The 25913-nt window shown below is 34.5% G+C and overlaps 1 protein-coding gene across 1 annotated transcript; it reads left to right on the forward strand.

The window, feature by feature from the left end:
- The first annotated feature begins 12042 nt into the window (after positions 1-12042).
- Positions 12043-24801, forward strand: LOC145276607 (uncharacterized). Its single transcript, XM_080127801.1, has 3 exons — positions 12043-12187; positions 16436-16522; positions 24518-24801. Exons 1-3 carry the CDS (start codon positions 12109-12111, stop codon positions 24670-24672), a joined length of 321 nt encoding a protein of 106 aa, XP_079983927.1. The 5' UTR covers positions 12043-12108; the 3' UTR covers positions 24673-24801.
- The last annotated feature ends 1112 nt before the right edge of the window (positions 24802-25913 follow it).

The raw sequence follows: 25913 nt of genomic DNA on the forward strand, positions 1-25913 counted from the left end.
ACAACATAACCGCATGTTATAAAATTATGAGTATACTAGCAGAGAAACCCGACCTTTCTCGGGATTGAATAAGGATTAACGAATATTTCGCATTTTCTATATTTTTATTGTCATCGAACTCGGTGAAATCGCCCATTTTCAAATCAAATGGATCGATTGCCTGCTCTAGTTGGGGACCCATCGCAGTGCACCGGATTGGCGCGTCCCATGACTCTGCACAGTAACTTAGTTAGATTTTAGTCTCAATTGCACTGTACAGAAGCTACCGTCGATTTTATAAAATAGTTTTTATATACTAGCATAGGTGCCAGCCGTTGCCCGGGATTTTGGAGGTGTGTGTATTGAGCAAAAAAAAAAAAGTGGTAGTAAGAAGGCAGGCTCCAACCGTACCGCGAACGAGGCAAGGAACGGGGAAAAATGTGACGTTTTTGCTGTTAGGACCACCGCCAAACCGGAAGTAACGTAGGTTTAAATTAAGGCTAGATAATCGAAAAAAGGAGATTGTCGAAGATATCGGCGAAAAAGCGACCCCTTCCTGTAGAAAAGTGCCCAGTTGAGGGTGAAGAAATTAATGTTTTTAGCCAATTTTTCTTTATTTGTCATCTGAAGGGTCGAGCTAAAAAACGATACTCATCTTGTGAAAATCCGTCGCCTCTGACGAAAGTTTTACGCTGACATGCAAACATACATACATAGATTTATATATTGGTAGCTCAAATTTTACCAGCTTGCCTTATCTCTGAATATCCTTTATGTAAAATTTCAAATTTTTAGACCAGAAATTGTCTGAGTAATTTGGCAGAGACAGCAGGGGTAAATTTCGTTTTAAATTTTGACCCCTAATATGACCCCTTAACAATTATTTTTTTTTGGTTCAAATCAAGTTAACTAAGATCTGTGTCCAAGGAAATTATATCTACATTTTCAATGTGTGTGTGTGTGTAATATTGCTACTTCTTGACAGAAATTTGCTCTCTCTTCGGGTTGATGTCAGGCGTCTATGTGTACGTAGATGCTCGTCGGCCCAGCAACACTCTTGCATACTCGTTTACAGATGTGATTGGGGAACTTGCCAGTATTTGCTAGTTTCTGCAGAGGAACTATATTATGAACTTTACAGCGCCGTGTCAAATCGCGAACAGATTTAGAGCCCACAGATATTACAACAATACTTGGATGGCCTATCTACATATATCGCAGTGCAAAACGTCCTAGGTACACCTTAATGCGTAAAAAACTTCGTTCATTTCTCAGAACCTGCCGGTAATGGGCTGATCTATAAAGCCCTATCCGATTTATAGCGGTGTCAAATATGTGAGACTCAAAAGCGTTAAACATATTTATATAAACACAGTAGCAAATAGCATCTATATCAATCTGCAGCAAGATTTTGTAATATGTTTCGGGTTGCTGAGAAAAAAATATTAGTCTCTGAACGTTTACACCAAGCACTGGATAAGACAGGGGAGGGGAGGGCAGTAGCCCTAGATATATCTAAGACTTTAAACAGGGTATGGAACGATAATCTTCTCATGAAAATAAAATCCTATTGTATTACTGGACGAATGCTTAGGATAATATAATCCTTCTTAAATTAGAGAAGAATCCAGGTTGTCCTCGATGGGTGTACGACCAAAAAATTTGATATAAATGCAGGTGTACTTCAGAGATCGATCATTGGATCTTGATTATTTCTGATATTTATAAATGACTTACCTGATAAAATTGTCTCTGAGATGGGTATATTTTCCGACGAAACCACGTTCTATAGAAGACACGTGGGGAAAACTAATGAGCACATATCTAAGATAATGGCGGAAACCCTATAGGAAGACCTTCAGTCCGTAGTGGAATGGTGTCAAAAATAGATGGTAACTTTCAACACTGCCAAGACAAAGCTTGTTTCCTTTAATACTTGCATGAAAACTTACCAACCACTAATAGCTATGGCTAAAGATACATTACCTGAAAATACTTATTTCAGGGTCCTTAGCTTAACGTTTACAGGAAACATGGGTTGCAATAGATACATCGAGATCATTGCCAAGTCTGCTACGAAGAAAGTGGGGTTTCCCTACCGTGTTATGCAACTGCTAACGCCTGAAAGTATCCTGTACCTCTACAAAGCCAAAATTTGCCCATGTATGGAGCACTGCTGTCACATTTGGGCTGGTGCATCTGTTACTAGTCTCTCGCTCCAGGACAAAGTCCAAAATGTAGCCGCCAACCTGATAGGTCCCGAACTCTCATCTAAGCTTCAGCCTCTGTCCAATCGACGAAATATTGCATCCCTCTGCCTGTTTTATAAGTATTTTAATGGTGGATGATCTGACGAACTACAAGCCCTTGTCTCCCCTGGATGAAAATACCCCCGACAAAAACCGACAAGCAGCGAAGTCCCACCCCGACACAGTAGAAGTCCCTAGATATAGGAAGGGCTTCTATTCTATTAGTTTCTTCTCCAGAACTGCTAGACTTTGGAATTCTCTTCCGGTTTCCTGCTTCCCTAAATGTATTGACATGCAGAAGTTCAAGTGCCATGTGAATAAACATCTTGCTGCTAAACTCCCTACACTGTAGCCCTGCAACTTGGGTTAATGATAATAGCCCCCTACATCCAAGTGGCAATGTACCTTGTTTTAGGTGAAAATGTAATTAAAAAAAAACCTAGTCATGAAAAAAGAAATTGAATCTTGGAATGTAACTATATATATATATATATATATATATATATATATATATATATATATATATATATATATATATGAACTAGCATATGTACAAGGCCTTGCACGGTGTTAAATAAAATTTTAAATTCCTTTTAAAAATGAATTACATAAACGAAAGAAACTGAGACATGTGCAGTATATGTTTTTTCTAAACTATTCTCTTCTTATAAGTAAGAAAATACCCGAACTGAAGTCGAAAATAAAGCCTAAAGGCAGTCTATCAAGTACAAGGAATATAACACCAGATTGCCACGATATTTTAAAAGTGTTTTCAAATCTCTTGAATCAGTTGACAAAACGATAAAAATCCGATGACCTCCCGGTATTACTTCTTCAATTTTGGCCCTTTAGAAGCACCTTTTTCTAGAAGAAAACCGACGAAAAAGTTTTCCACGTGTTCGAATACACTATATACTAAGTTCTAAGTCTTTAGATAAAAATCGTTGAGTATATACGTATAGAAATGTCTCTACACGCACCTATCCTCACTTTTATAGATATATAGATGAGCAGTTTAACATGTTTAAAAACACAAAAGAAACACTAGTTTTTAGGCATGTAATGTTACTCAGAACTCACGCGGAAAACATACACATTCGTAAATTTGTTACGTGGTGGGTGTTATTATTAAGATGGCGTATATTTTTGTATTGTTGTTGTTCGTCTTAGGAGAGTCTTAGTGAGAGATTAGAGTCTTAGGAGTGTTCATGTGTTGAGTGTTCATATGTCTTAAGATGTTCCGGTTTGTGGTACATGTTAATACAAGAGAGCCGACGGCTTGTAACACACAATGAGAGGAGATTTGATATATAGATAGATAGACCGAGAGATTGACATTTATACTTTTGACAGTTCTGTGAACGGGAGTGTTTCTATAACAATGACATATTGATACATATATTTCTTACCTATTTTTGAGATGATGGTTTTCACAAAGTTCTTATAATATAAATGGACAATACCTTTTCTGTTGAATCACAACACGAAGACGCAGATACACAAAGATGATGACGTCCTTTATTTCATGACCGGTCCATGATTTCGCTCCAGGAATTCAAAGTTTCTTTACATGGATTTTTCTTCTTTAACCTTTCGCTTCCAAGGTTTGATGTCATGATTCGTCTCTGACCTCTCTCTCTTTCTCTCTCTCTCTCTCTCTCTCGGCTCTTTCTCCCTGACTCTTCTCCTCTTCTCCCAGACTGCATCTACCTATATTGAGAACTCGTCATGTCATCGCCTGACATGCGTCACGTTGCTAAACTTGACATGAACCCGAGTTCAGTAACCTATTTCTCAAATAACCTCTTTACAAAATGTGTTTACAATTTCAATTGACGATTAAATTCCTTATTTTAATTTTCACAGAAACAAGTTTCATTATTACATTCCTTTTCCAATAAACAGATATCCAACTATTTTGTGTGAGCTAAACAATTGCGATTCCACATTCCTTATTTCAATAACATTCTGTATTTATTTTTTACTTATGACTGGAATTTTCAATTCCAAATCTAGCTTAGCAAGTTCCAATCCTTGACTATCCTATTTTATATTTACATTTAACTAATTCCCTATTTTTTTACTGACATGAAAAGGGGACAGCCCTTTATCATGTAACAATATTAGGATCTCGAGATCTATTTTGCGAGAATGTAGTTCAATAAACCAATTCAAATCCTATCTCATGAACTAAGATATAAAGCTGGATGTACGGCTCGTGCAGGGGTAATCATTATTTTTATCATCTTCACTTGCCACTGGTAATTAACAATGTTGACCCAGGAGAGGTGTGGTTAGAGATTGTGCATATTCTGCACAAAATAAAACTTCCTACGCAGGCACCCCTACAGTGGGTATCCATAGTCTGACAAAGACTGAAGAAGCCTTCTCATAGCAAATATGATTTTAGCATTAAATGAAATAAGCAATCAGTACGTGATAAAAGTACGTGGGAAAAGGCCACTACATATGTTATAAATTCCAAATTTCCACAACCTGGCAAATACTGGTACACGCTAGCAAATTTAGATTTGCAATTACAGAATATGATTCTAATTTTTTCCTTTGCTCTTTATTCTAACACTACACTAAGTTTACTGTGTTATTTCGCTACAGTTGATATTGTGTAGAACAATAAGAAAATCATAGTGAACAATGCATTCAACAAAATTTCACACACATTTCTAGATACCTATATCTAATAAGTTCAAAAGAAAGGACACACTTAGGGAGGTATTTTGGTGGTCAAGTCACTAAATAGAGATTAGCTGGTTTCCCGGCATAGCCCAGGATGTAATAAAGATTGACTGAAATACATGTTCTAGCTGGTTTCTAGGCGTTGCCAGGGATGTAATATAGACACATTATGTTGTATATTACCTGTTCTCTTCTCCCTAAGGTAAAACAATTTCATATACATGCTGTAAATTACCTACGCTAGGGATAAAACATGAACAATACCAGTCCTAGGGTAGATAAAACAAATAATACATAGAGATGAAAGATTCCTCTCCTCTAAGAATAAAACATATATTCAATATCTGCTTTTGTTTTTTCATTGTTTATACGGTCCCGAGCAACGCCGGGTAGCCCTGCTGTGTTTGCCAAGAAGTTAGAATCGTCTGCATATAAAAAAATCTTTCTAATCAGAGTCTGGAATCTTTATAATTCAAACTGATAACCACTCCGGTAAATACACATGGCTTTCACGGCTGCGAATATAGAGAATATAGAGAACAGCAAGAGAAAAACTGTCCCTCAGATTAACATTGTTAGTAATATGAACTGGAACAAATACATAAAAGGCCAATGAAAATGCTGCTGCAAAGAAGGTGGGTTTCCTCTACCGAGCTTGAAGACTACTCACGCCTGAGAATATCCTGTACATTTACAAGGCCACCATTCGCCCATGCATGGAGTATTGTTGCCTTTGATAAAGTCCAAAAAAGAGTTATCAATCCAACCGGTCCCACTTTATCAACTAAGCCCCAGCCCCTGTCTGATCGCCGCAATGTTGCATCACTCTGCGTGTTTTACAAATATTTTAATGAAATGTGTTCTGATGAACTTGTTTCACTTGTAACACGACAAACCCGCTTAGCAATGAGATCTCACCTCTACACTGTTGTCCTTAAATGCCAGAAAGCTTTCTAGTCTAATGCTTTCTTCCCTCGGACAGCTAGACTTTGGAATTCCCTTCCTGCTGCCTGCTTCAGAAGTTTAAATGTAACAAATAACTCGTTAATCTTCCATAGACATGACACTAAATCGTAGCCCCTTACGTCCAAGTGGCGATATGCTTTGTAAGGGGTGAACATGAGTAAAAAAAATAAATAGGAACTTCATGTGATAAATTGAATACATTTTACCCTTATTCTACACAGCTGCATGAAAACACTCACGAATTAAGACAGACCTATTACTGTTCCAAGTAGAAACAAGGTGTATTTTGGTGGCAGATATTTTTTTTTAATACACACAATAAGAAAACTAATACAGAAGCGTACACTGTTCATTACACACATCTTATATTTGTCCTGAAGCAAATATAAGATCAACTAACTCTTTTTCACACATAGAATTGCCTTGGGCTCCTGTGTTAGTAACAAGACACATATCAGCTTTGTCTTTTATTGCCATGTTGTGTATTAAAGAAAGAAGATGGTGTTGCCAGGGTGTCATAAGAGTTATAATACGGTGATATATCTGATAAGTGGTATACGTCAGTGTAGAGTTCAATGTAATAAGCAAATAAGCAAGCGCTCACGTGTGTGTGCATTATGTGGTTATACGACTTACCTTCAAATGGAATCTGAGAGAGAGAGAGAGAGAGAGAGAGAGAGAGAGAGAGAGAGAAAGAAAGAAAGAAATTAAAGATGACAGCCATGAATTTATAAGGTGTAGTCTCGTAGAATCACACGAGATCTCATCGTCCACTGCACACATATGCAAATAGAATGGAGTCAATTTTCTAATAAAATGCCTGTTGGCAGAGGTGGTGGGAGAACGCGTGCTGCAAGTTGAGAGAGAAAGTTGAAAGTGGCTTTTGAAAGTGAACTTTTGCTTATTTTATTTATTTATTTATTTATTTTTGTGTTTACCAGCTAATTTAACTGCAGTCAGATAATCCAAAGTACTCAATATCCTGAATAAGGAAGGTATAGTTAAAGAAGTATCGTGATCAGGTTGCTAATATTTTCGCCCTTTTTTAACTACTAAAAAAACGATAACACAAACGCTCCACATATCTATTTTATGAATATACCATTAAATTATCTCACTCTCAAGCTTTATTAAGATTTTTAGTTTCAGACCAGTAAACACGAAGCAGAAAATTATGAGAATTATTTTATAATGATCTGGTTGAATGAACTCTTAAATAAAATTCCACCTGATATAAAGAGTAATTAAACCCTATTCTATTAGATCTGTGGATTTTGTTCGAATAAAAACTTTAAAAGACCATGAATTACGGGTTTAATTAGGATTGATATCTACTGCTGTGATTTTGGCTGGTATTTTCGCAATGTTCAAAATAGACTTCGTAGTCTAGTGGTGGATGCCCTTTCATCTTCTATGCAACCTCTTTCTCATTGCGAACATGCCTCTGCTTTATTGATATTTTCATGACAAGTGCTCATCTGAGCTTCAATCTATGCTCCCCCATCGTCAAACATTCACGAGAAACACTTATAATATCAATAATTTCTCCCACGATTTATCTGTGCCTAAACCTTAACGTAGACTTCATGAACAAAGCTTCTTTCTAAGAACTGCACATATGTGGAACTCTGTTCCGTTTTCCTGCTTTCCAGATGACTACAATATGGTCGTCTTCAAGTCCAATGTAAACAAGTTCTTGATGAGCTGTTCCTCTTACGTTATCCAATTTACCAAATTTACACTTCTAACGATTTCTATATTGTCCCATTGACTACTGTACACTGTTTAACCGTTATCCTCTAAATGGCTCTGGGCCTTGATAAGCGGAGACTTCTTTGTAAAAAATATGTCTATGTAATTGTAAGTAACGACCATCTTTGCGTTTACGTTTTGAACTTAGAAATCTTTATGTTGCACTCGGAAATTAGAGAGAATTTTTAAATGCATCCTGTATTATATCCACAGGTGTATATTATTCTTATCACATCAACCCTTACCTCTTAGAATTGTTCTTTATTTTCTTAGTGATTATCAGGATTTGATAACAACCTCAAGATGACTAAAACCTAAAACTGAACGTACTCAACACCTTCACTTCATGCACAATACGTAAATGTGTTGAATAACAATCAATTCGATGTCTTCAGAAGTTTAAAAATTGTAATCATCTCTTATAATAACTAAGAAAATATTTGTTTTCACAATAATATTATATTTAAAAGAAAGATTAAAAAAGAAATGCATTCCGGTGGATGTTTAAAAATCTTTCATTTTTGCTTTTTAATACATATTCTATTGTAAAAAATATTACATCTGAAATTATGTATAGTTGATATAACATTTTCTGTCTTATGTAAAATTATGAGCCGGTGTTCAAGGATGCTGTGTTATTTTATAAGGATTGAATGTGATTGCTACCCTCTATTTGGAATACGACTTTTTAATAAATGCAATACTATTCATAATAAATGAAAATATTTTCCTGAAACATGTATTAGAAATTAGTGTCGGTGTACAGCGAAAAAGATGTGCTTAGGAAGAGTATTTTTATTATTGTTGAATATAGAAAAAGAAAGTGCGATATTATTTTATTATATTGATGAAGAAAATCGCCAGAAAACGTTATCTAATAAGCAATAAACATATATGTTACGAGTTGTTGTTCAAAATACAAGGATAGATAAACACATGTATGGTTTCTGGTCTGCTGTAGATCTAACAGACCAGAAACCATATGCTTGTACATGGCTATGCCGGGTATGTACAAAAAGCATAATTTTAAAGGTTAAATTATTCTTTTAATATTCAATCGTGTAACATAGTTAAACGAGTCCTGCTAGATTACAGATTAATGTAAAATAAACTGTGGTACTTTTATATTTTCCCATGATATTGCATGTCATCTGATTAAGTGTTTTTTTGTCGAACTCGGGAATCTGTGCCGAAATTAATCTGAATGCTTTCTTTAATCACATGGATTAGCTGTCACTAATTCCGTCAGCCATGACTGAGTAGTAATCTTAAGTAATTAATAAAACTATATTTTGTATTGTCCACACTGAGGATTGAAAATGCAAGCTTCACAAATATGCCCTGGACAACTGAATTTTTCATTTACTCGTTTTCTTGGTAACCCTTTAAAAGGTTCATAAAAATTATTAACTAGTTCATGTATATGAATATATACCTGTATATATATATATATATATATATATATATATATATATATATATATGATGAAAATAATGGAAATAGTATTCCGACAAAATAGAGAAAATAAAAAAGGAACAAACCGTATTATGTGTTCACCAACGTTTCGTCTTTATTTCGAGACTTCCTCTGGGTGAATGAGATTAAGAAACCAAAAAATATACCAGTACAAAAACTTTTTCAAATATTTTTTGTACTGGTATATTTTTTGGTTTCTTAATCTCATTCACCCAGAGGAAGTCTCGAAATAAAGACGAAACGTTGGTGAACACATAATACGGTTTGTTCCTTTTTTATTTTCTATATATATATATATATATATATATATATATATATATATATATATATATATATATATAGTCATCCACAGACGGTACCGTTTCGCAGCTCATCAGTGCGGCAAGACAGGAAACTACCTCAAGCCAGGATTTAAACCCGACCGTCAAGGCTCCTAACCATTACGCTATTGGCGGCTGCTGAACGAGTAGTGAATTTAACGATGTTTTGACATCGCCCGAAATACCCCCGCTCGATTTGTTTATACAAAGAACGTCACTTATATGCTAATGGTAATTCGTGTATCACTTCTCAATATACTCAACTCAAGGTGAGGAAAATCATTTCCACAGTCAACCAACGTCGTAGCTTACAAGGCCCCTTGAAGCGATCAAACCAGTTTGTTGGTTGTCGTGGCTGTTATGAACTTCGCCGTTGAAATAATTATATAATCCCTCACATTCGTAAAAAATATATATCTATACTGCTATAAATTTGATTTTTTTGTGCATTGATATTCATGTTAAACACACTTTTGTCTGTTTAATTAAAACAGGAATACCACTTTGTTATATACTAGCATTTCAGTCCAGCATTACCCGGGTGTTTGGTGTATGTTAAGCAAAAAACAACAACAAAAACCAAAACGGTAAATTTTTTTAAAATTTGACCACTATTATGACTAATTAACATTTATTGTTTTAGGCTCATATCATATTATTAAGTTAGATTCAGGTCCAAGGAACCTATATCTAAAATGTCAAGTGCCTAGACCCAAAATTGTCGGAGAATTTTGGTAGATTTATCAAAGGTCAAATCGTTGAATTTTGACCTCTTAACAACCAAATATCACTCTGAAAATGGATTGCAAAGATTTTCCCAAATCTCAGTATCCTGTATATCAAATTTCGAGTCTGTAGACTGAAAATTGACAGAGTTATTGCGTTGGAACATGTACACACACAGACACACAGACACACACACAAAGACACGTTTACTTTTATAGATATATAGATGAGCCGTGGAATTGCATTCATCTGCAAAAGATCTAGCTTATTTGCATATCTATTTAATTAATCCTCTATTAGTTTTTCCGTTTTCTCATGAGATGATCGTTTTACTATTACGTACAATTATATTGATGCATATATTCTACACGATCTATACTTGCATAATATTTGCGGTTATAGTAAACGCAAAACTATTTCTATATGTATATATATATGCGTATATATATATATATATATATATATATATAGTTATATGTATGCTTAAAAATGTTACCTACCAAACTTTTCTATCGGTTTTTAGTGTACAGACATGAAACATAATATGTAGGGCATTCTAACCCATGCGAAACTTTATATTTGGGTGTTGGGCGAGGAAACTCGGTGCAAAGGTGTTAAGGTTGAGCGTCGGCATTACGAATATGCATGCGTAACGTAATAGCTAATGGTTCATGTTTTAATTTTTAGCTTTGCAGCAAACATGTCTTCATATATAAGGCATTAACCACAAAGGAAAAAGTAAATCATAAGCTAAGTCTTTTGGTTTCGATTCTCGGCGGTGGCGCACGAGTCATTTTTTTTTATATCTATGCAAATATGTAAATCCTATCCTAAACTTCTTATTCCTACATTCAATTTACATACATTTTAATTATGTTAAAATTATTTCGGTATGTTTGATCGGTGATAAATGTTCTCCTTCAGATGTCATATTTTAAGCAAGATTTCAATGCTAGAATCCCTCACTAAACATTGCATTTTACAATATTATTCCAGTTATATCCAAGCTAATACTGATTTTAATAATAAAACAACATAATTCACCGATAAAGGATCAATCATACTTGAAAACCCCAGAATCAGCAACGGCAATTATGTGTTCTCATTTTTCTCTCGTAACCATCTACTGTAAACTTTAGGCTTGACTTTTTTTTCTTTCACTAAACAATTTCTTATTATCACTACTGTTTATCCATAGTATTATTTTAAAAAGATTTCTTTTTTTTTCTTATCTTTTATTTTTCCTTTTTTTCGCGAATAAATTCAATTTCCCCACACAACGCATGTTTTTGAAAACATTTTGTTTAGTCTGTTTTGTTTGCTCACTTTTCCTGTTTGTTTCAGAAAATGTCAGATATTCACAATTATTGAAAAATGCATTTAACGTAACCGGCCAACTCCTCGTTTAATTTTTGCCTATTCATGTGTTTAATTATATTTCTTTTAGCATTTCTCACATATACAAACTCAATACATATATACATACAAACGCATACACAAACACACGCCCACACAAATATATATGTATGTGTGTATATGCATACTAACCTTTACTTATATTGAGAGTTAATAAAAAAAACGAAGCGCAAGTGATGTAAGCATACACTACTATTAAAAAACGAATATCTATTCATGTGAGAATAAATATAAATATTAGTTTATAATGGATCAACAAAAACGTTATGCTTTAAACATACGAAATTATTTTCTTTTATTATTTTTTTCGTTCTGTGTTTCATTGTTTCTCTATTGCAGTCGTCATGACAAATCATATCGCCGGATCAATCGATGACACATTTGTAATTACCCTGCCAGGGTTTTTCCATATACTACAACTAAAATAATCATTTGAGCCGGAAGTTAAATGTCTATAAAAGAATGCTTATTCCCTTTCAGTTCTTGATTAATTCTTGAAGCAGACATACCAACTTACCTTTCTCGAAATGAAAGTCTTCATGAAAATTGTTTTAGTATTATGCGTCATGTTTGCTGTGGGCCATGCATTTGGGAATTATAAACCAAGTAAGTAAATTTTCGATTTTATTCATAATTTCTGTGACATGTTTTCTCATTTTAATTGACTTATTCTTTTTATATCTGATGTTTAGAATAGATCCATTTCAGTTAGTTGATAGATAGATTCAATTATTTTTTATCATATATGTATCATTAAATTCATGTTATTAGCTTTATTTTTCAGAATATACGCTTTCTGGAACGAACGATCCGTTCTACCGTTTATTCACAAACAATAACTTTGTAGATTAACTCCAAAGCTGATTAAACCATTCTTAATATCATTTCTATTATACTTTTATATTACTATGGACAACGACAAGAAACAAGTCTTGCTGATTTTAATATACTATTTAAAAGTCCTTACACTCGTACACCAGCGAACTGTATGTTATTAACAATATATGTCTTATTTGTTATTCGTAATAGGTTTTAGCATTATTTTGACTATGACAAAAATATGGAAGCACTGTTCTTTACTCCGTGTTTTACGCCCAAAACATTACTATTATAGGTTGTTTTCGAAAAGAATTTTAATGAAAAGCACAGAAAAATACTTTTATTTTGAAAATCTGTCGTCTATTCTTAATATTATTGTTGCATGTTACACATTTTGGGCACACATTTCTCCAATGACGTTACTTCACTCTACAAGGTTACTCATTCTTGAAATGTTACACTCGGAAGCTCAGTGCCCTCATATACAACACACATGCATACATGAACAAAATTTGTTGCCTGAATTATTACTTACATTATCACATTGAATGTGTTGACTTACTTATGTTTAAGCAATCAATTTAAAAATTCGCCCACCAAAATAAACTAATAGGCACTTGAATTCGATTAAACGGTTTACAAAATAGAAAGCCAGGATGTAAGACTATAATACGAATTGAAAATAGCAAATGTAAGGAACACTTTAATATCATTTCTATATCCATGTGTGGAGATCCATTTAATTTATTTGATAGATCGATTCAATTACAGTTAAACTCCTTTAATTTGAACTTCCTCTAAAGTTGGACTTCTTCTCATTTGGACTTCCTCTCATTTGAACTTCTTCTAAACCTGGACTGTTTAAATGGTTTAGTCAGATATTGCGCTGAAATATTGGTACTATGTAATTAATGTAGATTAGCTATTGATAATACATTTACACTAACTGTATTTTTTTAGATTGCTATATTTAAAATAGTGTAAAACAAACAATCACAATGGCTTGCAACTCTAAAATCACAAAATACATCTGGTCTAGAAAAAATTCTTGAAACCACACGGTTACCGACCAACCACGCTGTTCTTAAATCACTTAATGCAAATGATGTTGAAATGTGGATGCAACAAGATGAGGCAACTACTGATCAATATCCTGATAAATTTAATAATAATAATAATAATAATAATAATAATAATAATAAAAATAATAATAATAATAATAATAATAATAATTATTATTATTATTATTATTATATTTATTATAAAATTATTATTTTTATTATTCAATTTATTATATTATTATTATTATTATTATTATTATTATTATTATTATTCAATTTATTATAAAATTATTGGTTTAATTAAAAAAAAATGAAAAATAACTGACAGCTTTCGCATGCTTTTTTTAAGAACGTTTCGTATTTTTCGGGCAAACCACTTCTACCTGTATCCTCACCTTCCATCTTTTTATAATGCCCTTTTCAGAGTTGTTAATTCATAAGTATGCAAATTAATGCATCTCAAACTACATGCCTTTTAAAATCGTGTCGCATACACGCATGCTCAGAACGTCCAGGCACAGTTAGACTACACGACACAGCTAGACACAGTTCGCTCACACTATATGCCTAGATACAGCTAACCCACCATACACAGCAAGAGATAGCTAGCACTTCCTACTCGGCTAGACATAGAGAGCACTAACTATTCGGTTGGACACAAATCATACAAACTGCTCGGCTAGACACGGATAGGACTAACTACTCGACAATGCACAGACAACATTAACTAATTCGAGTATACTACCACCGATAATACTAACAACTCAACTAGACACAGATAACACTAAATACTCGGCAAGATACAAATAGCATTTACTACTCAGTAAGGCACAGATAGTACTAACTACTCGGCTAGAAAGCTAGAACTGACCACGCGGCTAGGCAAAGATAACATTAACTATACGTCTAGACACAGATAGCACTAACTACTCAGCTGGAAAGTTAGCACTTACTACGCGTCTAGAAAGCTAGCACTGACTACTTGGCTAGAGACAGATAACTTAAACTATTTCACTAGACACAGATAGCACTAACTTCTCAGCTAGAACCTAATGGCACTAACTTCTCGGCGAGACACCAAAAACACTAAATATTCCGCTAGACACAGATAGCACTAACTATTCTCCGAATAACTTCTGGATGTCCTTTTGCCTTCGCTTTTTAAAAATGTCATTTAAGGGTTTCTAATTCATTAATATGCAAATTAATACATATCAAACTGCATTATAATGACATGATTCGCTTCCAAAGGACTTCCTATGACTATAACTGTTATGTTGAAGCATTTGTCAAAATGTTATTCTTATTCTAAGTGCTGTTGCTATAAGTGGTTGTTGGTTAATAGGATTTTATCCTAATTAATTAAGAGCCCGCTTTTTTAAAAATGTTACTTTTGTTAGTTTGAATAGATCAAGAGGCTCCTTATAGTTGGGACCCTAACAGGTACTGCCACTCCGGCTCAGAGTGGATCTGGGAGCAATGGCAATTAAAGGGTGGTTCCACAGTCCCCAAAAGCCCGCAAGCTGTGGCCTCACCATTGGATATAGTTTAAGGTCATATCCAGGACCTCTTGTAGTCGTCTAGAAACAGTCTTGTCTTGACACATTAACACATTAGGTACTATTCATAACTCTTTTAATTTCTGTGCAAGACTTAAAACGGCCCTTTAATGTCATACGCTGAATTATTCGATCTTCTCTTGACGAAGCTTTGCGGAGTCTACCGGTTTTAAAAGTACTATTTTCCAAGTATCATTGTAGGATTTAACAACCCTGCCTACAACGCTCTTGGAACGTTTCACTTTCTCTGAAATCTCTTTAATTTTTATTTTTATTTTACTTTTGTGAGTTTGAAAAGATCAAGGGGTTCCTTCCCGGGGCTAACACTTGATTCTATTATAGTTTAAATTTATATCCGAGGGCTCTTTTAAGAATAGACACTGTTCCCTTTATGGCTGCTATCTGTATTTCCTTACAGCTTGGTTTTCCGGGGATTGCTTTTAAATATTTTTGAAGCTTCTGTTTTATTAAACCAGTTGCTCCCGTCACAACCGATATAATGTTTATTTCTTTCAAAGACCATTTCGTTTTTAGATCATTTTGTAGGTCCTGATATTTTGTTATCTTTTCCCGTTCAGCTCTATTAAGGCCAAAGTCGTTTGGAACTGTGACGTCGATAATGAGTACAGTTCTTTCGGGCTTGTTCTATATTACAATATCTGATTTGATGACCTTGTCTTTTATGTATATGCCCGCCTGTATGCCGTCGTGGTAGAACACTGTCACTTTTCTGTTTGATGTTATTAGTGGTGGTTCATGTTCCCAGATGTTCGACGACCTGTCCAATTGCATCTCTCCACAGATCTTCCAATGTAAGTATCTACATACTTTGTTGTGGCGGGCAGTGTAATGACCATCGGCTAGAACGATCTTGCATCCAGACATTAGGTGGCTTGGGCTTTCAACAGCTGAGTGACAGAATCTGCATCGCTTGGTTTCTTTTAGACCAGCCATTTTCTTAAATCCATTTGTGAGTAAGTGCATAGATACTGTTTTCTACGTATATTTCACTTCATATGAATTTTGTAGTTACTAGATATTTTGTAATGTTCTTATCTAACGAAAAGAGTGCAGCATCTTTCAGCGTGTATTTTGCGATATATTTATCTTCGGAAGTATCTGTACGGCTGTTTATTTTTGTTCTACATTAACGTCTTAGTATAAAGATACACAGATATTTGAGGTTGAATTTGAATTCATGACACTGTTTCCAGTCGAAGTATTCGATAATCGGTGTACATTTTTATATTCTAGTGTTTCCCCATCACATATTAATGCTTGCATATTTGCTATTTATATTACATTCTGAACTGATCTAAACATTTTCTCTTCCTTTACTACCGTCGAATCTTTTTTTTTATTTCACGGAAACTGCTATTGTATTACTATATATATCCGTTTTTTTTTATTTGCAGAAGAATGTAAAGATTATACTCCCGAACGTTGCTGCATAAACGGTGTAAGACAAAGCCACAGCTGCTGTCAGCGTTATCTATGCCGCCGTATGTATATATTTGTGACTTGAACATAGACAAATAAGAACATAAGGCGATTAGTATGTTTTCTCACACGTGTAATGCGACGTAAAAGTTTTATAGACGTCATGTCTGATAAAACATTTTACGTAAAATTTGCACATTTTAATTAAAAAAAAAAACTCACTGACAACACGAAAATCAATCAAAACGTAATTTTAACAATTACGATTTTTCATAATTACATTTTTTAAAAGTATTTTTCATTTTGGTGATACCATTCATAAGAAGAAAATAACTTAAGATTTATAAATATATATATATTTTTAAATGTGGATACATTCATAACAGAGTAGTAAAAAAAAATCTTAAAAGATTTTTAAATTAAGATTTTGTGTCCTATATTGTAGTTTTATTCCAATTTTCACAATATGTAATACCTCTTGTCGCTTACCAGGTGCTTTTGATAAGTTTGCAGACTCTTTCGTACACGCATTTAAAATTGCCGTGAACTCTTGAAAATTCAGTATGTTATTGCTACATATGCTAGGAGGTACTTGACTATTTTTCTATGAACGCAGGTTCAAATGAACAGCTACAGCAGGAATTGGAAAACTTCCCACTGAAGTTTATTTCTCACAGCTGGTGAATTGCAAAAATAAAATCCAGACTTGAGGACACCTTAGAAGAAAGATATACAAGAAAATGATATTTCAAACTTGAGAAAATATCAGAGAAACCCATGGAATGCTTCATCTTACTTTTGGATCATCTTGCATAAAGCGAGCATCAGTTTATCAGGGCCATACGAGATTCAAGGAAAACAGGAAGCATGTGGCGGAAGTTGAGAGGTGTTAGAGGAGTAAGAAAGTCAGAACATCAGAGTTGATTGGCCATATAAAGAATTTCATGGATAAGGTGCATCGTGTGTCTATAGAGACAATAAGGGCATAGTTTGATGTCAGTGTGGAAACTGTACACACAATTATTCGCAAGGGACGAAAGATGCGGAAGATTTACGCGAAGTTTGTCCGAAAGGTGTTAAAAAATCAGATAGATATAGACGGTTTTATAACAGCAAAAAGATGGTCGAGCTGATCAATTAAGGTCCTGTAGTTCTTAATGCTCCGGTGACCTCCGATGAATGCATGGTCTACTGCTATGATCGAGAGACCAAGAGGTACCAACTGCACATTTGATATTAGTGTAGGAACTGTACACAAAATTATTCACGAGAAACTGAAAGATGCAGAATATGTTGACAAATTTCCAACAATGCAATTCTTGAAGTCTCTATCTTTGTCAGAGATTATTTAACCAAGCTAGGCATCAAGAGAGTTTCTCAGCTTTCTATTAGCCGAAAGATTGCAACCTGTTACTTTTTGTTATCTCCTTAGCTCAAGGAAAACAGACTGTCTTTATGAGACAATTGAGGGGATGACAGAAGCTGTGACGAGGCTAATTGATACGCTGACAAACGGAGGCTTCCATGGGACCTCCCAGAAGTTGTTGGAACGGTACAACAATAGCATTGCAGCCAAAGGAGATTACTTCGAAAAGTACTTCCATCTGTGTACTGTCAATAAAAGTGTCCATGCGAAAAAGTCTGAAAGATTATTGATTTTGAAAGATTATTGATTTTGAACCAGATGTATCTAGCGTCCGCACGTATCCTCTCTTTGCAACAAAAAACAACTACTTCTGAAATTGTTTGATAAAATAATAGCATTGTTAATCTCCATGCTTCCCATGCATAATCTACTTTTATTTTATTTATTTATTTGTTTTTCTTCTCAATATTTATCAGAAACTCGTCTGCTTGTTGCCATGCATTTTGATTGACTGATCCATATCTTATGTCAAATCACAGATAAACTAGAACGGATGACCATGTTCCGGGCAAATCCGAATGGATGATGAGATGGTTCCGGTTACAAATCTGCCCAAGTATTGATTTTCTAAAACGTTAAAATGTTTATTTTTCAATATGTTTTTTTTAGGGGGGGGAGGTGCAGGCAGTTAACACGATTTCTTGCAGTTTTAATGTAATTGGTGTAATATTTTGCTACTTCCATTTATCCGTTTTATTATTGTTTTAGATTGTATGTTGTCGGTAAGTCATTTTAGTTTTTAGTTTATGAATCCAAGGGTTTTAATAAAAAAAATACAGCTATTTTCTGTATAGTGTCAGGATTCATTTTGGTACTATTTTCAAAAAATCTATCTTCCAAGATTTGCAGTCTTTTGTTTATACTCCTAAAATCCTGAGTATTAATTTTACTTTTTTCATGGCTAATATTCCTTTTCTTTTTCCTAGCAAATTATGCACATGGTTTTTCCATTTCAATCTCTTTTGCCTATGGTCTTCGTGGATGGCAAAAACGACGATTTGATATTTTCTTTCCTTATTGTTAATTATCACGAATTCCAGTATTTGGCTTGAATAAGTTCACCTGTTTGTACTTTCATGTCCCAAAAGCTATTGTGGTTTATATACTAGTATTTACTCTGTGTTATCAATGGTAAGTTGTCTACATGATTGAAGTGCAGTTGTTAAAAGAGTTTGCAGGATATTACCTTTCTCCTGTGATCTGGTATCGTTTTAACTAGTATATAGCTTACTCTTATGTTATTTCCCTTTTTTTAAAACTTGATACATAGAGTATATATTGATCGTTTTCTACATTTTGTATCTATTTTATACTTATTGTAGTTAGGTTTCATCGCGATGTTCTGTGCTGGTGTAACGATAAAACTCTGTTCTTTTCTTAACGATGTTTATTCGTTCTTTTGATTCTCTTCTGGTCTCATTCTAATGAATCATCCATGTATATGCTTCTCTATTCAGTTTTCTTGTCTTCTTTTTTTTACATGGTCACTCGGGGATAAGGGTTATTGTGTGTACAGTAATCAATGGGATAGTGTAGCAATAGTATTGGAGAATTGATAAGGTGTCATTACTTAGGGGGGTGGTTCATTAGGAATTTGTTTGTGTTGGACTTGAAGACATCCAGGTTGAAGTCGGGAGGGAAACAGGCAAGCGGAACAGAGTTCCACAGGCGTGCAGTTCTAAGAAAGAAGCTTTGTTCATGGAATCTACGTTTTGATTTAGGCACAGATAAGGAGTGGGGAAAATTATTTACGGTGGTTTACGCTAGTTGGGTGTTTTTTTTTAAAGATTGGCGAGGGGGGCCAGAGAATGGAGCTCAGAACAGCATTTGCCATGGAAATAACGATAGAACCAAGACAGGCTCGCTAGGTCTCTTCTGTGGGAAAGAGGTTGCAGGTTAGAGAAAAGGGCATCCCCCACCAAACCACGAAGTCTATTTTGTACTCTGTAAAGGCAGGATAGGCTGTTTTAGCATCTCCCGCCCAGATGTGGCAGCAGTGCTCCATCTTTGGACGTACTTGGCTCTTATATAGATAGAGAATTGCATCATTAGTGAGATATCTTTTGGAGCAGTAGAAGGATCCCACCAATTTTCCCAGGGACCTTGGCCACAGACTTGAGTCTTCGTTCATTTGTTTCCTGTATTATTCATATTGACGTAATTTTTTTCTGCGTTAATCAAACTATTTGTTCACTTAAGTGTATATTTGTCTATTGTTTGTGTGTTTTCTACACAGTCCTTTCCTTGCCTTTAAATATAATCGGTCAGTATTACATAATGAATGTAGTGTATCGAGATGATCATCAGGTTTGTTTGTTTGTTTTTACAAAGGAGTCACCATTTATCAAGGTCCAGAGGCCATTCTAGGATAAAGGTTAATGAGTGTACGGTAGTCAATGGGACAATGTCGTAGTGATTGTTAGTAGTGGAAATTTGGTAAATTGAAATAATTAAGGGGAACAGCTCATCAAGAACTTGTTTATGTTGGACTTGAAGACGGCCATATTATAGTCAGCCGGAAAGCAGGCAAATGAAAAAGAATTTTACAGGTGTGCAGTTCTAAGAAAGAAGCTCTGATCATGGAATCTACGTTTAGGTTTAGACACAGATAAAGAGTGTAGAGAATTACTGATCGTGTTTTCTCGAGAAAGTTTGGCGGAGAAGGGACCATAGATTTGAGCTTAGAGGAGGACTTGCCATGAAAAAACGATAAAACAGCGACAGGCTCGCAACGCCTCTACTTTCATAAAAAATGTTGCAGTCTTCTGAATATGGTGCTTTCTTTTTCTCTCTGGTCCCACAAGTTTAAGGTCCAGAAAGTCATATCAGTGATATTGTCTAACTTGATTTTTCCTGCGTTGTTTTTCTCAGAGTTTCCCCGTTGTTTTTAAATATTCTTTTTCCAAATTCCTTTTTCGGTTCGATAATTTTGATCGTGTCTAATTCCAGGTATAAGTTGTCATGTTGATCGAGAACCTTCATAATTTTGATGGTGTCCAATTCCAGGTATCAGTAACAGTAGCAGGTGTCATGTTGACCGAGAATCTTCATGTCTTATTAATTCAGACGCTTTCATTTTTATCATAAACATTGGACACTCAAATCCGAATTCCATATGAATTCTATTGACTTCATATGTTAGTAGTTTTTATGAGTGTTTCGGTTCTTTTTTGCCGATAGCTTCATGATGTTTATAGAGGTTACGTTGTTTATTATTTTCCTAAATAGTAATTGAGTGATGCTAGTACTACGAAAAATAGCAGTGAAGACACGGGTTTCTTTGAAAATGCCTCTCATATTTCAATCCAATGTTTTTCTATGTTTACATTATTTCTTAATAATGTTAATAATATTGTCGAATAATGTGTACATTATTAGACATTCAATTATTCATGCTTTATGTAATGTATACTTTATTGTAATCAATCTATTCCATGGATATATGTTTTGACTGCTTTTTGCTGCTTCAGGATACTTTGATATATGTACAGCAAGGTCATATTTTTACTATGCCGACATCTTTATTGTTCCTGAAGCAGTAGTCGACAATTCTTAAACGAGTGGTAGATATGTGTTCTTATTTGTTCAGTTTAATGTTTTGCATAGTTAATAAACAGATCGCTGTTTCCTTTTTTGATTGAATAATTTACATTTTGAAGTCTGTCTGCATTAAAGTTCATTCATTCGGATATATCCGCTTTTCTTACGCTAAGAACGAACTGGTTATTTTTCTTTACGATTATCGTTAAAATTTCCTTACTTTTGTGTTCATGCTAAAATGTATGTTTAACAGTAGCATTTAATTGAAGACTCTTCACTTAAAGTATGTTCTACTGTATCAAGATTCAGGTTTTGCATGCTTACAGCCGCGTCTATACCCAGTTTGGTCTTGCAATCAGCCCAACAACCGAACATCGACGACAAACCTCTGGATAACGTGGACCTTACCTATTATACCTTGGAATCAACTAGTCATTCTACGCAGAGATCAAGGACGAAATCTAATATGGCCTAAAATGCGCCGAAGCCGCCTATAATTGTCTTGAACCGCACAGGTTCGAAGACAGTGACATTCGAAGAGACACCAAAATGGCTGCATGCAAAGCTGTCGACCCCCCCGATTCTTTTCTCTGCCTATGAGACCTAGACGACGCATTCGTGGATACCTCAATGCGCTGAAGAAATTTCACAAACGCATTCTGAACTGGGAAGACTATCGCATTAACCTCAGTGTTATCCAAGAGACCAACACATCCTGCATCGAAGCCATAACCATTAGAAACCAGTTGAAGTTGGTCGAGCAACGTTGTCAGGATGTCGCATTCCAGGCTGTCGAAACAACTCTTCTATATGGAACTAAAATAAGGAAAGCGCACACAAGGGGACCAAGAAAAAAAAAACGATGTAAGAATTATCTGAAAGCAAATGTGTAGAAGTGTGTCATCAATGCATACACATGGGAGACCCAGGCCAACGGAACCGAAATCTGGAACTCACGGGCGGGCATCGGGAAAGAGAAGAACGCAGAGAGAAACATGCTATTGAGCCCAATATTCAAATAGAAATTGAGCTGTCTGCCCTCAATGTGAAAGGTAGTGCAAGGCAAGGATCGGCCTTGTAAACTACCTCTGCACACTCTAAAAGCAAGAACACGACGACCATCCTCGCTGCTGATGGGTTGCTGAGAGAGTTAGGTAGAGAGAGAGAGAGAGAGAGAGAGAGGAGAAAGAGAAAGATGTTCCATATAAAACCATTAATTTTCATGTCATGTTTTTTTCAATATTAAAACTATGCTACCGTTTATATTTAATGCTAAACATGTTCTGTATTATGTTATATGAAAGGGCTGTCCCCTTCTGATGTAAGTAAGAAGACATACTGGATAAGTGAAAATGATATTAGGATGAGGCTAGAATCGAACCCTGTATACAAGAGTTAAAGATAATGGAAAATAGAATGTTAGAAGTTAAGTCCATTGTTAATTCTATTTGAAATAGCTAAATATTATTTATGTCGGAGAAAGAGTCGATTGTCCATTCTTTTAGAAATCTGGATATTAAATATGTCAGTTAAATGAATGCACGATGCGAGTTAAAATATATTCTTTAAAATAGGTTAGAATTAGAATTGAGGATTCTTTGTTTGACAAAAGTTTGTTGGACAGACATTTGTAGTAAACGTGATATATTCACGTTGGTAAACGCGCTTCTGACATCATAAACAAAAGAGTTTTTCTCAATATAGGAATCTGAGGGTTCGAAGTTAGAGAGTTGATGAAGATCAGATAATCAGAGCAGATCACACACGGTGATAGTCAGTTGGGGGGCCTCTTAGAGGCGAATGGAGAAAAGAGACCATGTAGTCTAAAAGGCTTGAGTTCCTGACATCACCTATCGGTCGATTGAAGAATAAAGAAACCAACTATGTTTGTAACTGTTGTCTCGTGTCGTCATTCCTTACAACAAAAAGGTAAATTTGCTTTTATCATCATTTTGTAACGAACATTTTACAACCTTTCCAAGTATTATGCGCCTCCTCAATCATAATAATCAACTGCCCCTCCTTCTTTATGTGTTAGAGGAACTGTTGCATCATATATCTCCCAGTCCGTATTGATATGTGTTTACAAGAATCATCCCAGTCATATATGTCTTCCCCTCAGTATTGTCATCACCATCGTTATTCGTGTATTACGAGCCCCGTTATACATGTCCCGTTAATGGGTCCCCAATATGAGCCCCCCCTGCTATTTAACAAATATAGCGTGTATTTTCTTTTTTATTCGACCTTTCGCTGTTATTACATATTCATTTTCACTTGTATACATGACATTTATTTGCTAAACATAGAATATTTAACAGGTTTTATCCACTTCCTTAGCTTTTGCACTCGAAAATTCTTATAATTTCACGGACTGTACTGTTTTAAATATTCAACAATATTATATCTCATCTCCCCCTCTCTCTCTCCCTTTCTCTCTCTCTCTTTCTCTATGCGTGTATATATATATATAGTAATTTAGTAATTTATAAAATATATATGGCGATTAAGCTACACTGAATATTCCGCGTTTCATCCACTCTAGGACTCTTCAGGCTTATGCGCATAAGCTTGAAGAGACATAGAGTGGATGGAACGCGGAATATTCAGTGTAGCTTAATCGCCATATATATTTTATAAATTACTAACTAGCTCTACCTACGTATTGAGCACTTTTGAAGTAAATACTTAAAGTTTACGCATAAATCTATACTTTCGTATATTAATTTTATGTGAGTAAATGAAGTAGTTATATATATATATATATATATATATATATATATATATATGCAGAATGACCAAAAAACAAAATACAAAAACGGGCCCCAACTCTAATTAGTTTTCTTCTTAGTGTTTTGTCCGAATGAAATGAAACTTTGGTCATAACTAGTTTATTATATTCAAAATATCACATCAAAACACAAGGGTCTTTGGCGTTTTTTTCTCCGTTCTACAGCATATGTTCTAGATGACCTCCATTTAGCTTGTGTTTTTTTTTGGTCACCCTGTATGTGTGTATATATATATATATATATATATATATATATATATATATATATATATTATCTTTTTTCTTTTTTTTACTTTCTAGTTGGAGACTGTGGAAAGGAAAAGTATGATTTGAAACATAAAGTTTGCTGTATCGACACAGTAAACCCGAAAATTCGAGGATTCCCCTGTTGCGGAAAATACATTTATAATCCCGATTATTTCAAATGTGTTAACGGAAAGACTATAAAAGAATAATGTACTCTACGAGGTTATTGTTATATATTTGCAGTAAAAACAGCGCGGAAAATGATGTAACTCAGTACCAAAAACTACGACACATTTTCGTGAAACGTAATTTGCACAATAAAATATGCTTGAAATTTATATCCATTTATTTTCAGACTTATTTTTTCTGATCATTTGATTTCTACAGTCTATTTTAAATACAATGACTGTTAACTTTCATAACGTTATAACTTCATTTATGTTTGCGAAGTCGGAAAGGAGCACATCTGTTAGTTTTATTAAACGTTGGTGTCTTTTATTTTTTTATATCCTATTCAAAATAACTAATTCATTTTCTTTCAATTTAGGGAAAAATAGAGAACTCACACTCAAAAACACAAACGAAAACACTGTATTTAGTATCTAATAAGTGACGCACTGTTTACAATACAACATCAACAAAAACGACAACAACAACAGCAACAATAATAATAATAATAATAAAAATAATAATAATTATAATAATGATAATAATAGTAACAATAATAATAATAATAATAATAATAATAATAATAATAATAATAATAATAATAATAATAATAAACTGAATCACTAATAAAAGCCGCACAAGATAACGCGATTCGAACCAACAAAAGTTGAGACTAAACACAAAAGAAAGCGAATGCAGACCTTGTCAAAAAAGGTTGGCTCGTTACGTTTTTGTTTTACGGCATATCAACACTTTTCAGGTTATTTAATGTCGAATCTAGTAATTTTGAAGAACAATTTTTCAATACAATTTTTTCCAGTCAGTTTCTATTTAACCAATAGTTGGGGCCCTAACAGGCCTGGGAGCAATGGTAATTAAGAGGTGGCTCCACACTTCCCAATGCCCACAAACTGGGGCCTCACCATTGGATATAGTTTAATTATATGTTTGTAACTGTTGGACCTGTGGCAAAAGGAACGAAACGATAAACTACATTATAAGTGAATGCTGCAAACTAATCCCATATAAGAATATAAATGGCCCGGTTGAGAAGGCAGTACACTTGTAAATATGCAAATAACATCAAATTGCATAAGTAGACGAATGGTATAAACAACCAGATAACAATACTTGAAAGCGGGAGTAATAAAATCCTGTCAGACATGAACGTATAAATAGATAAACTCCGTCCTGGCGAGAAATCAATGTCAAACGGCTGTTGCGATGGATCCAATTTATTTACAAAGATCACGAAAACGGTAAAGAATACATGAAATATGAA

The sequence above is a fragment of the Euprymna scolopes genome, chromosome 1 (assembly GCF_053919585.1).
Source record: "Euprymna scolopes isolate OS-2025 chromosome 1, ASM5391958v1, whole genome shotgun sequence".
In the NCBI taxonomy this organism is placed as follows: Eukaryota; Metazoa; Mollusca; class Cephalopoda; order Sepiida; family Sepiolidae; genus Euprymna; species Euprymna scolopes.

What these genes read in the sequence shown, in the direction of transcription:
- LOC145276607 (XM_080127801.1), top strand. Translation starts at nt 12,109, where the DNA reads ATGAAAGTCTTCATGAAAATTGTTTTAGTATTATGCGTCATGTTTGCT. An exon ending in ATTTGGGAATTATAAACCAA is followed by an intron (nt 12,188 to 16,435) that starts GTAAGTAAATTT and finishes TTTTATTTGCAG; the next exon opens with AAGAATGTAAAGATTATACT. An exon ending in TCAGCGTTATCTATGCCGCC is followed by an intron (nt 16,523 to 24,517) that starts GTATGTATATAT and finishes TTTACTTTCTAG; the next exon opens with TTGGAGACTGTGGAAAGGAA.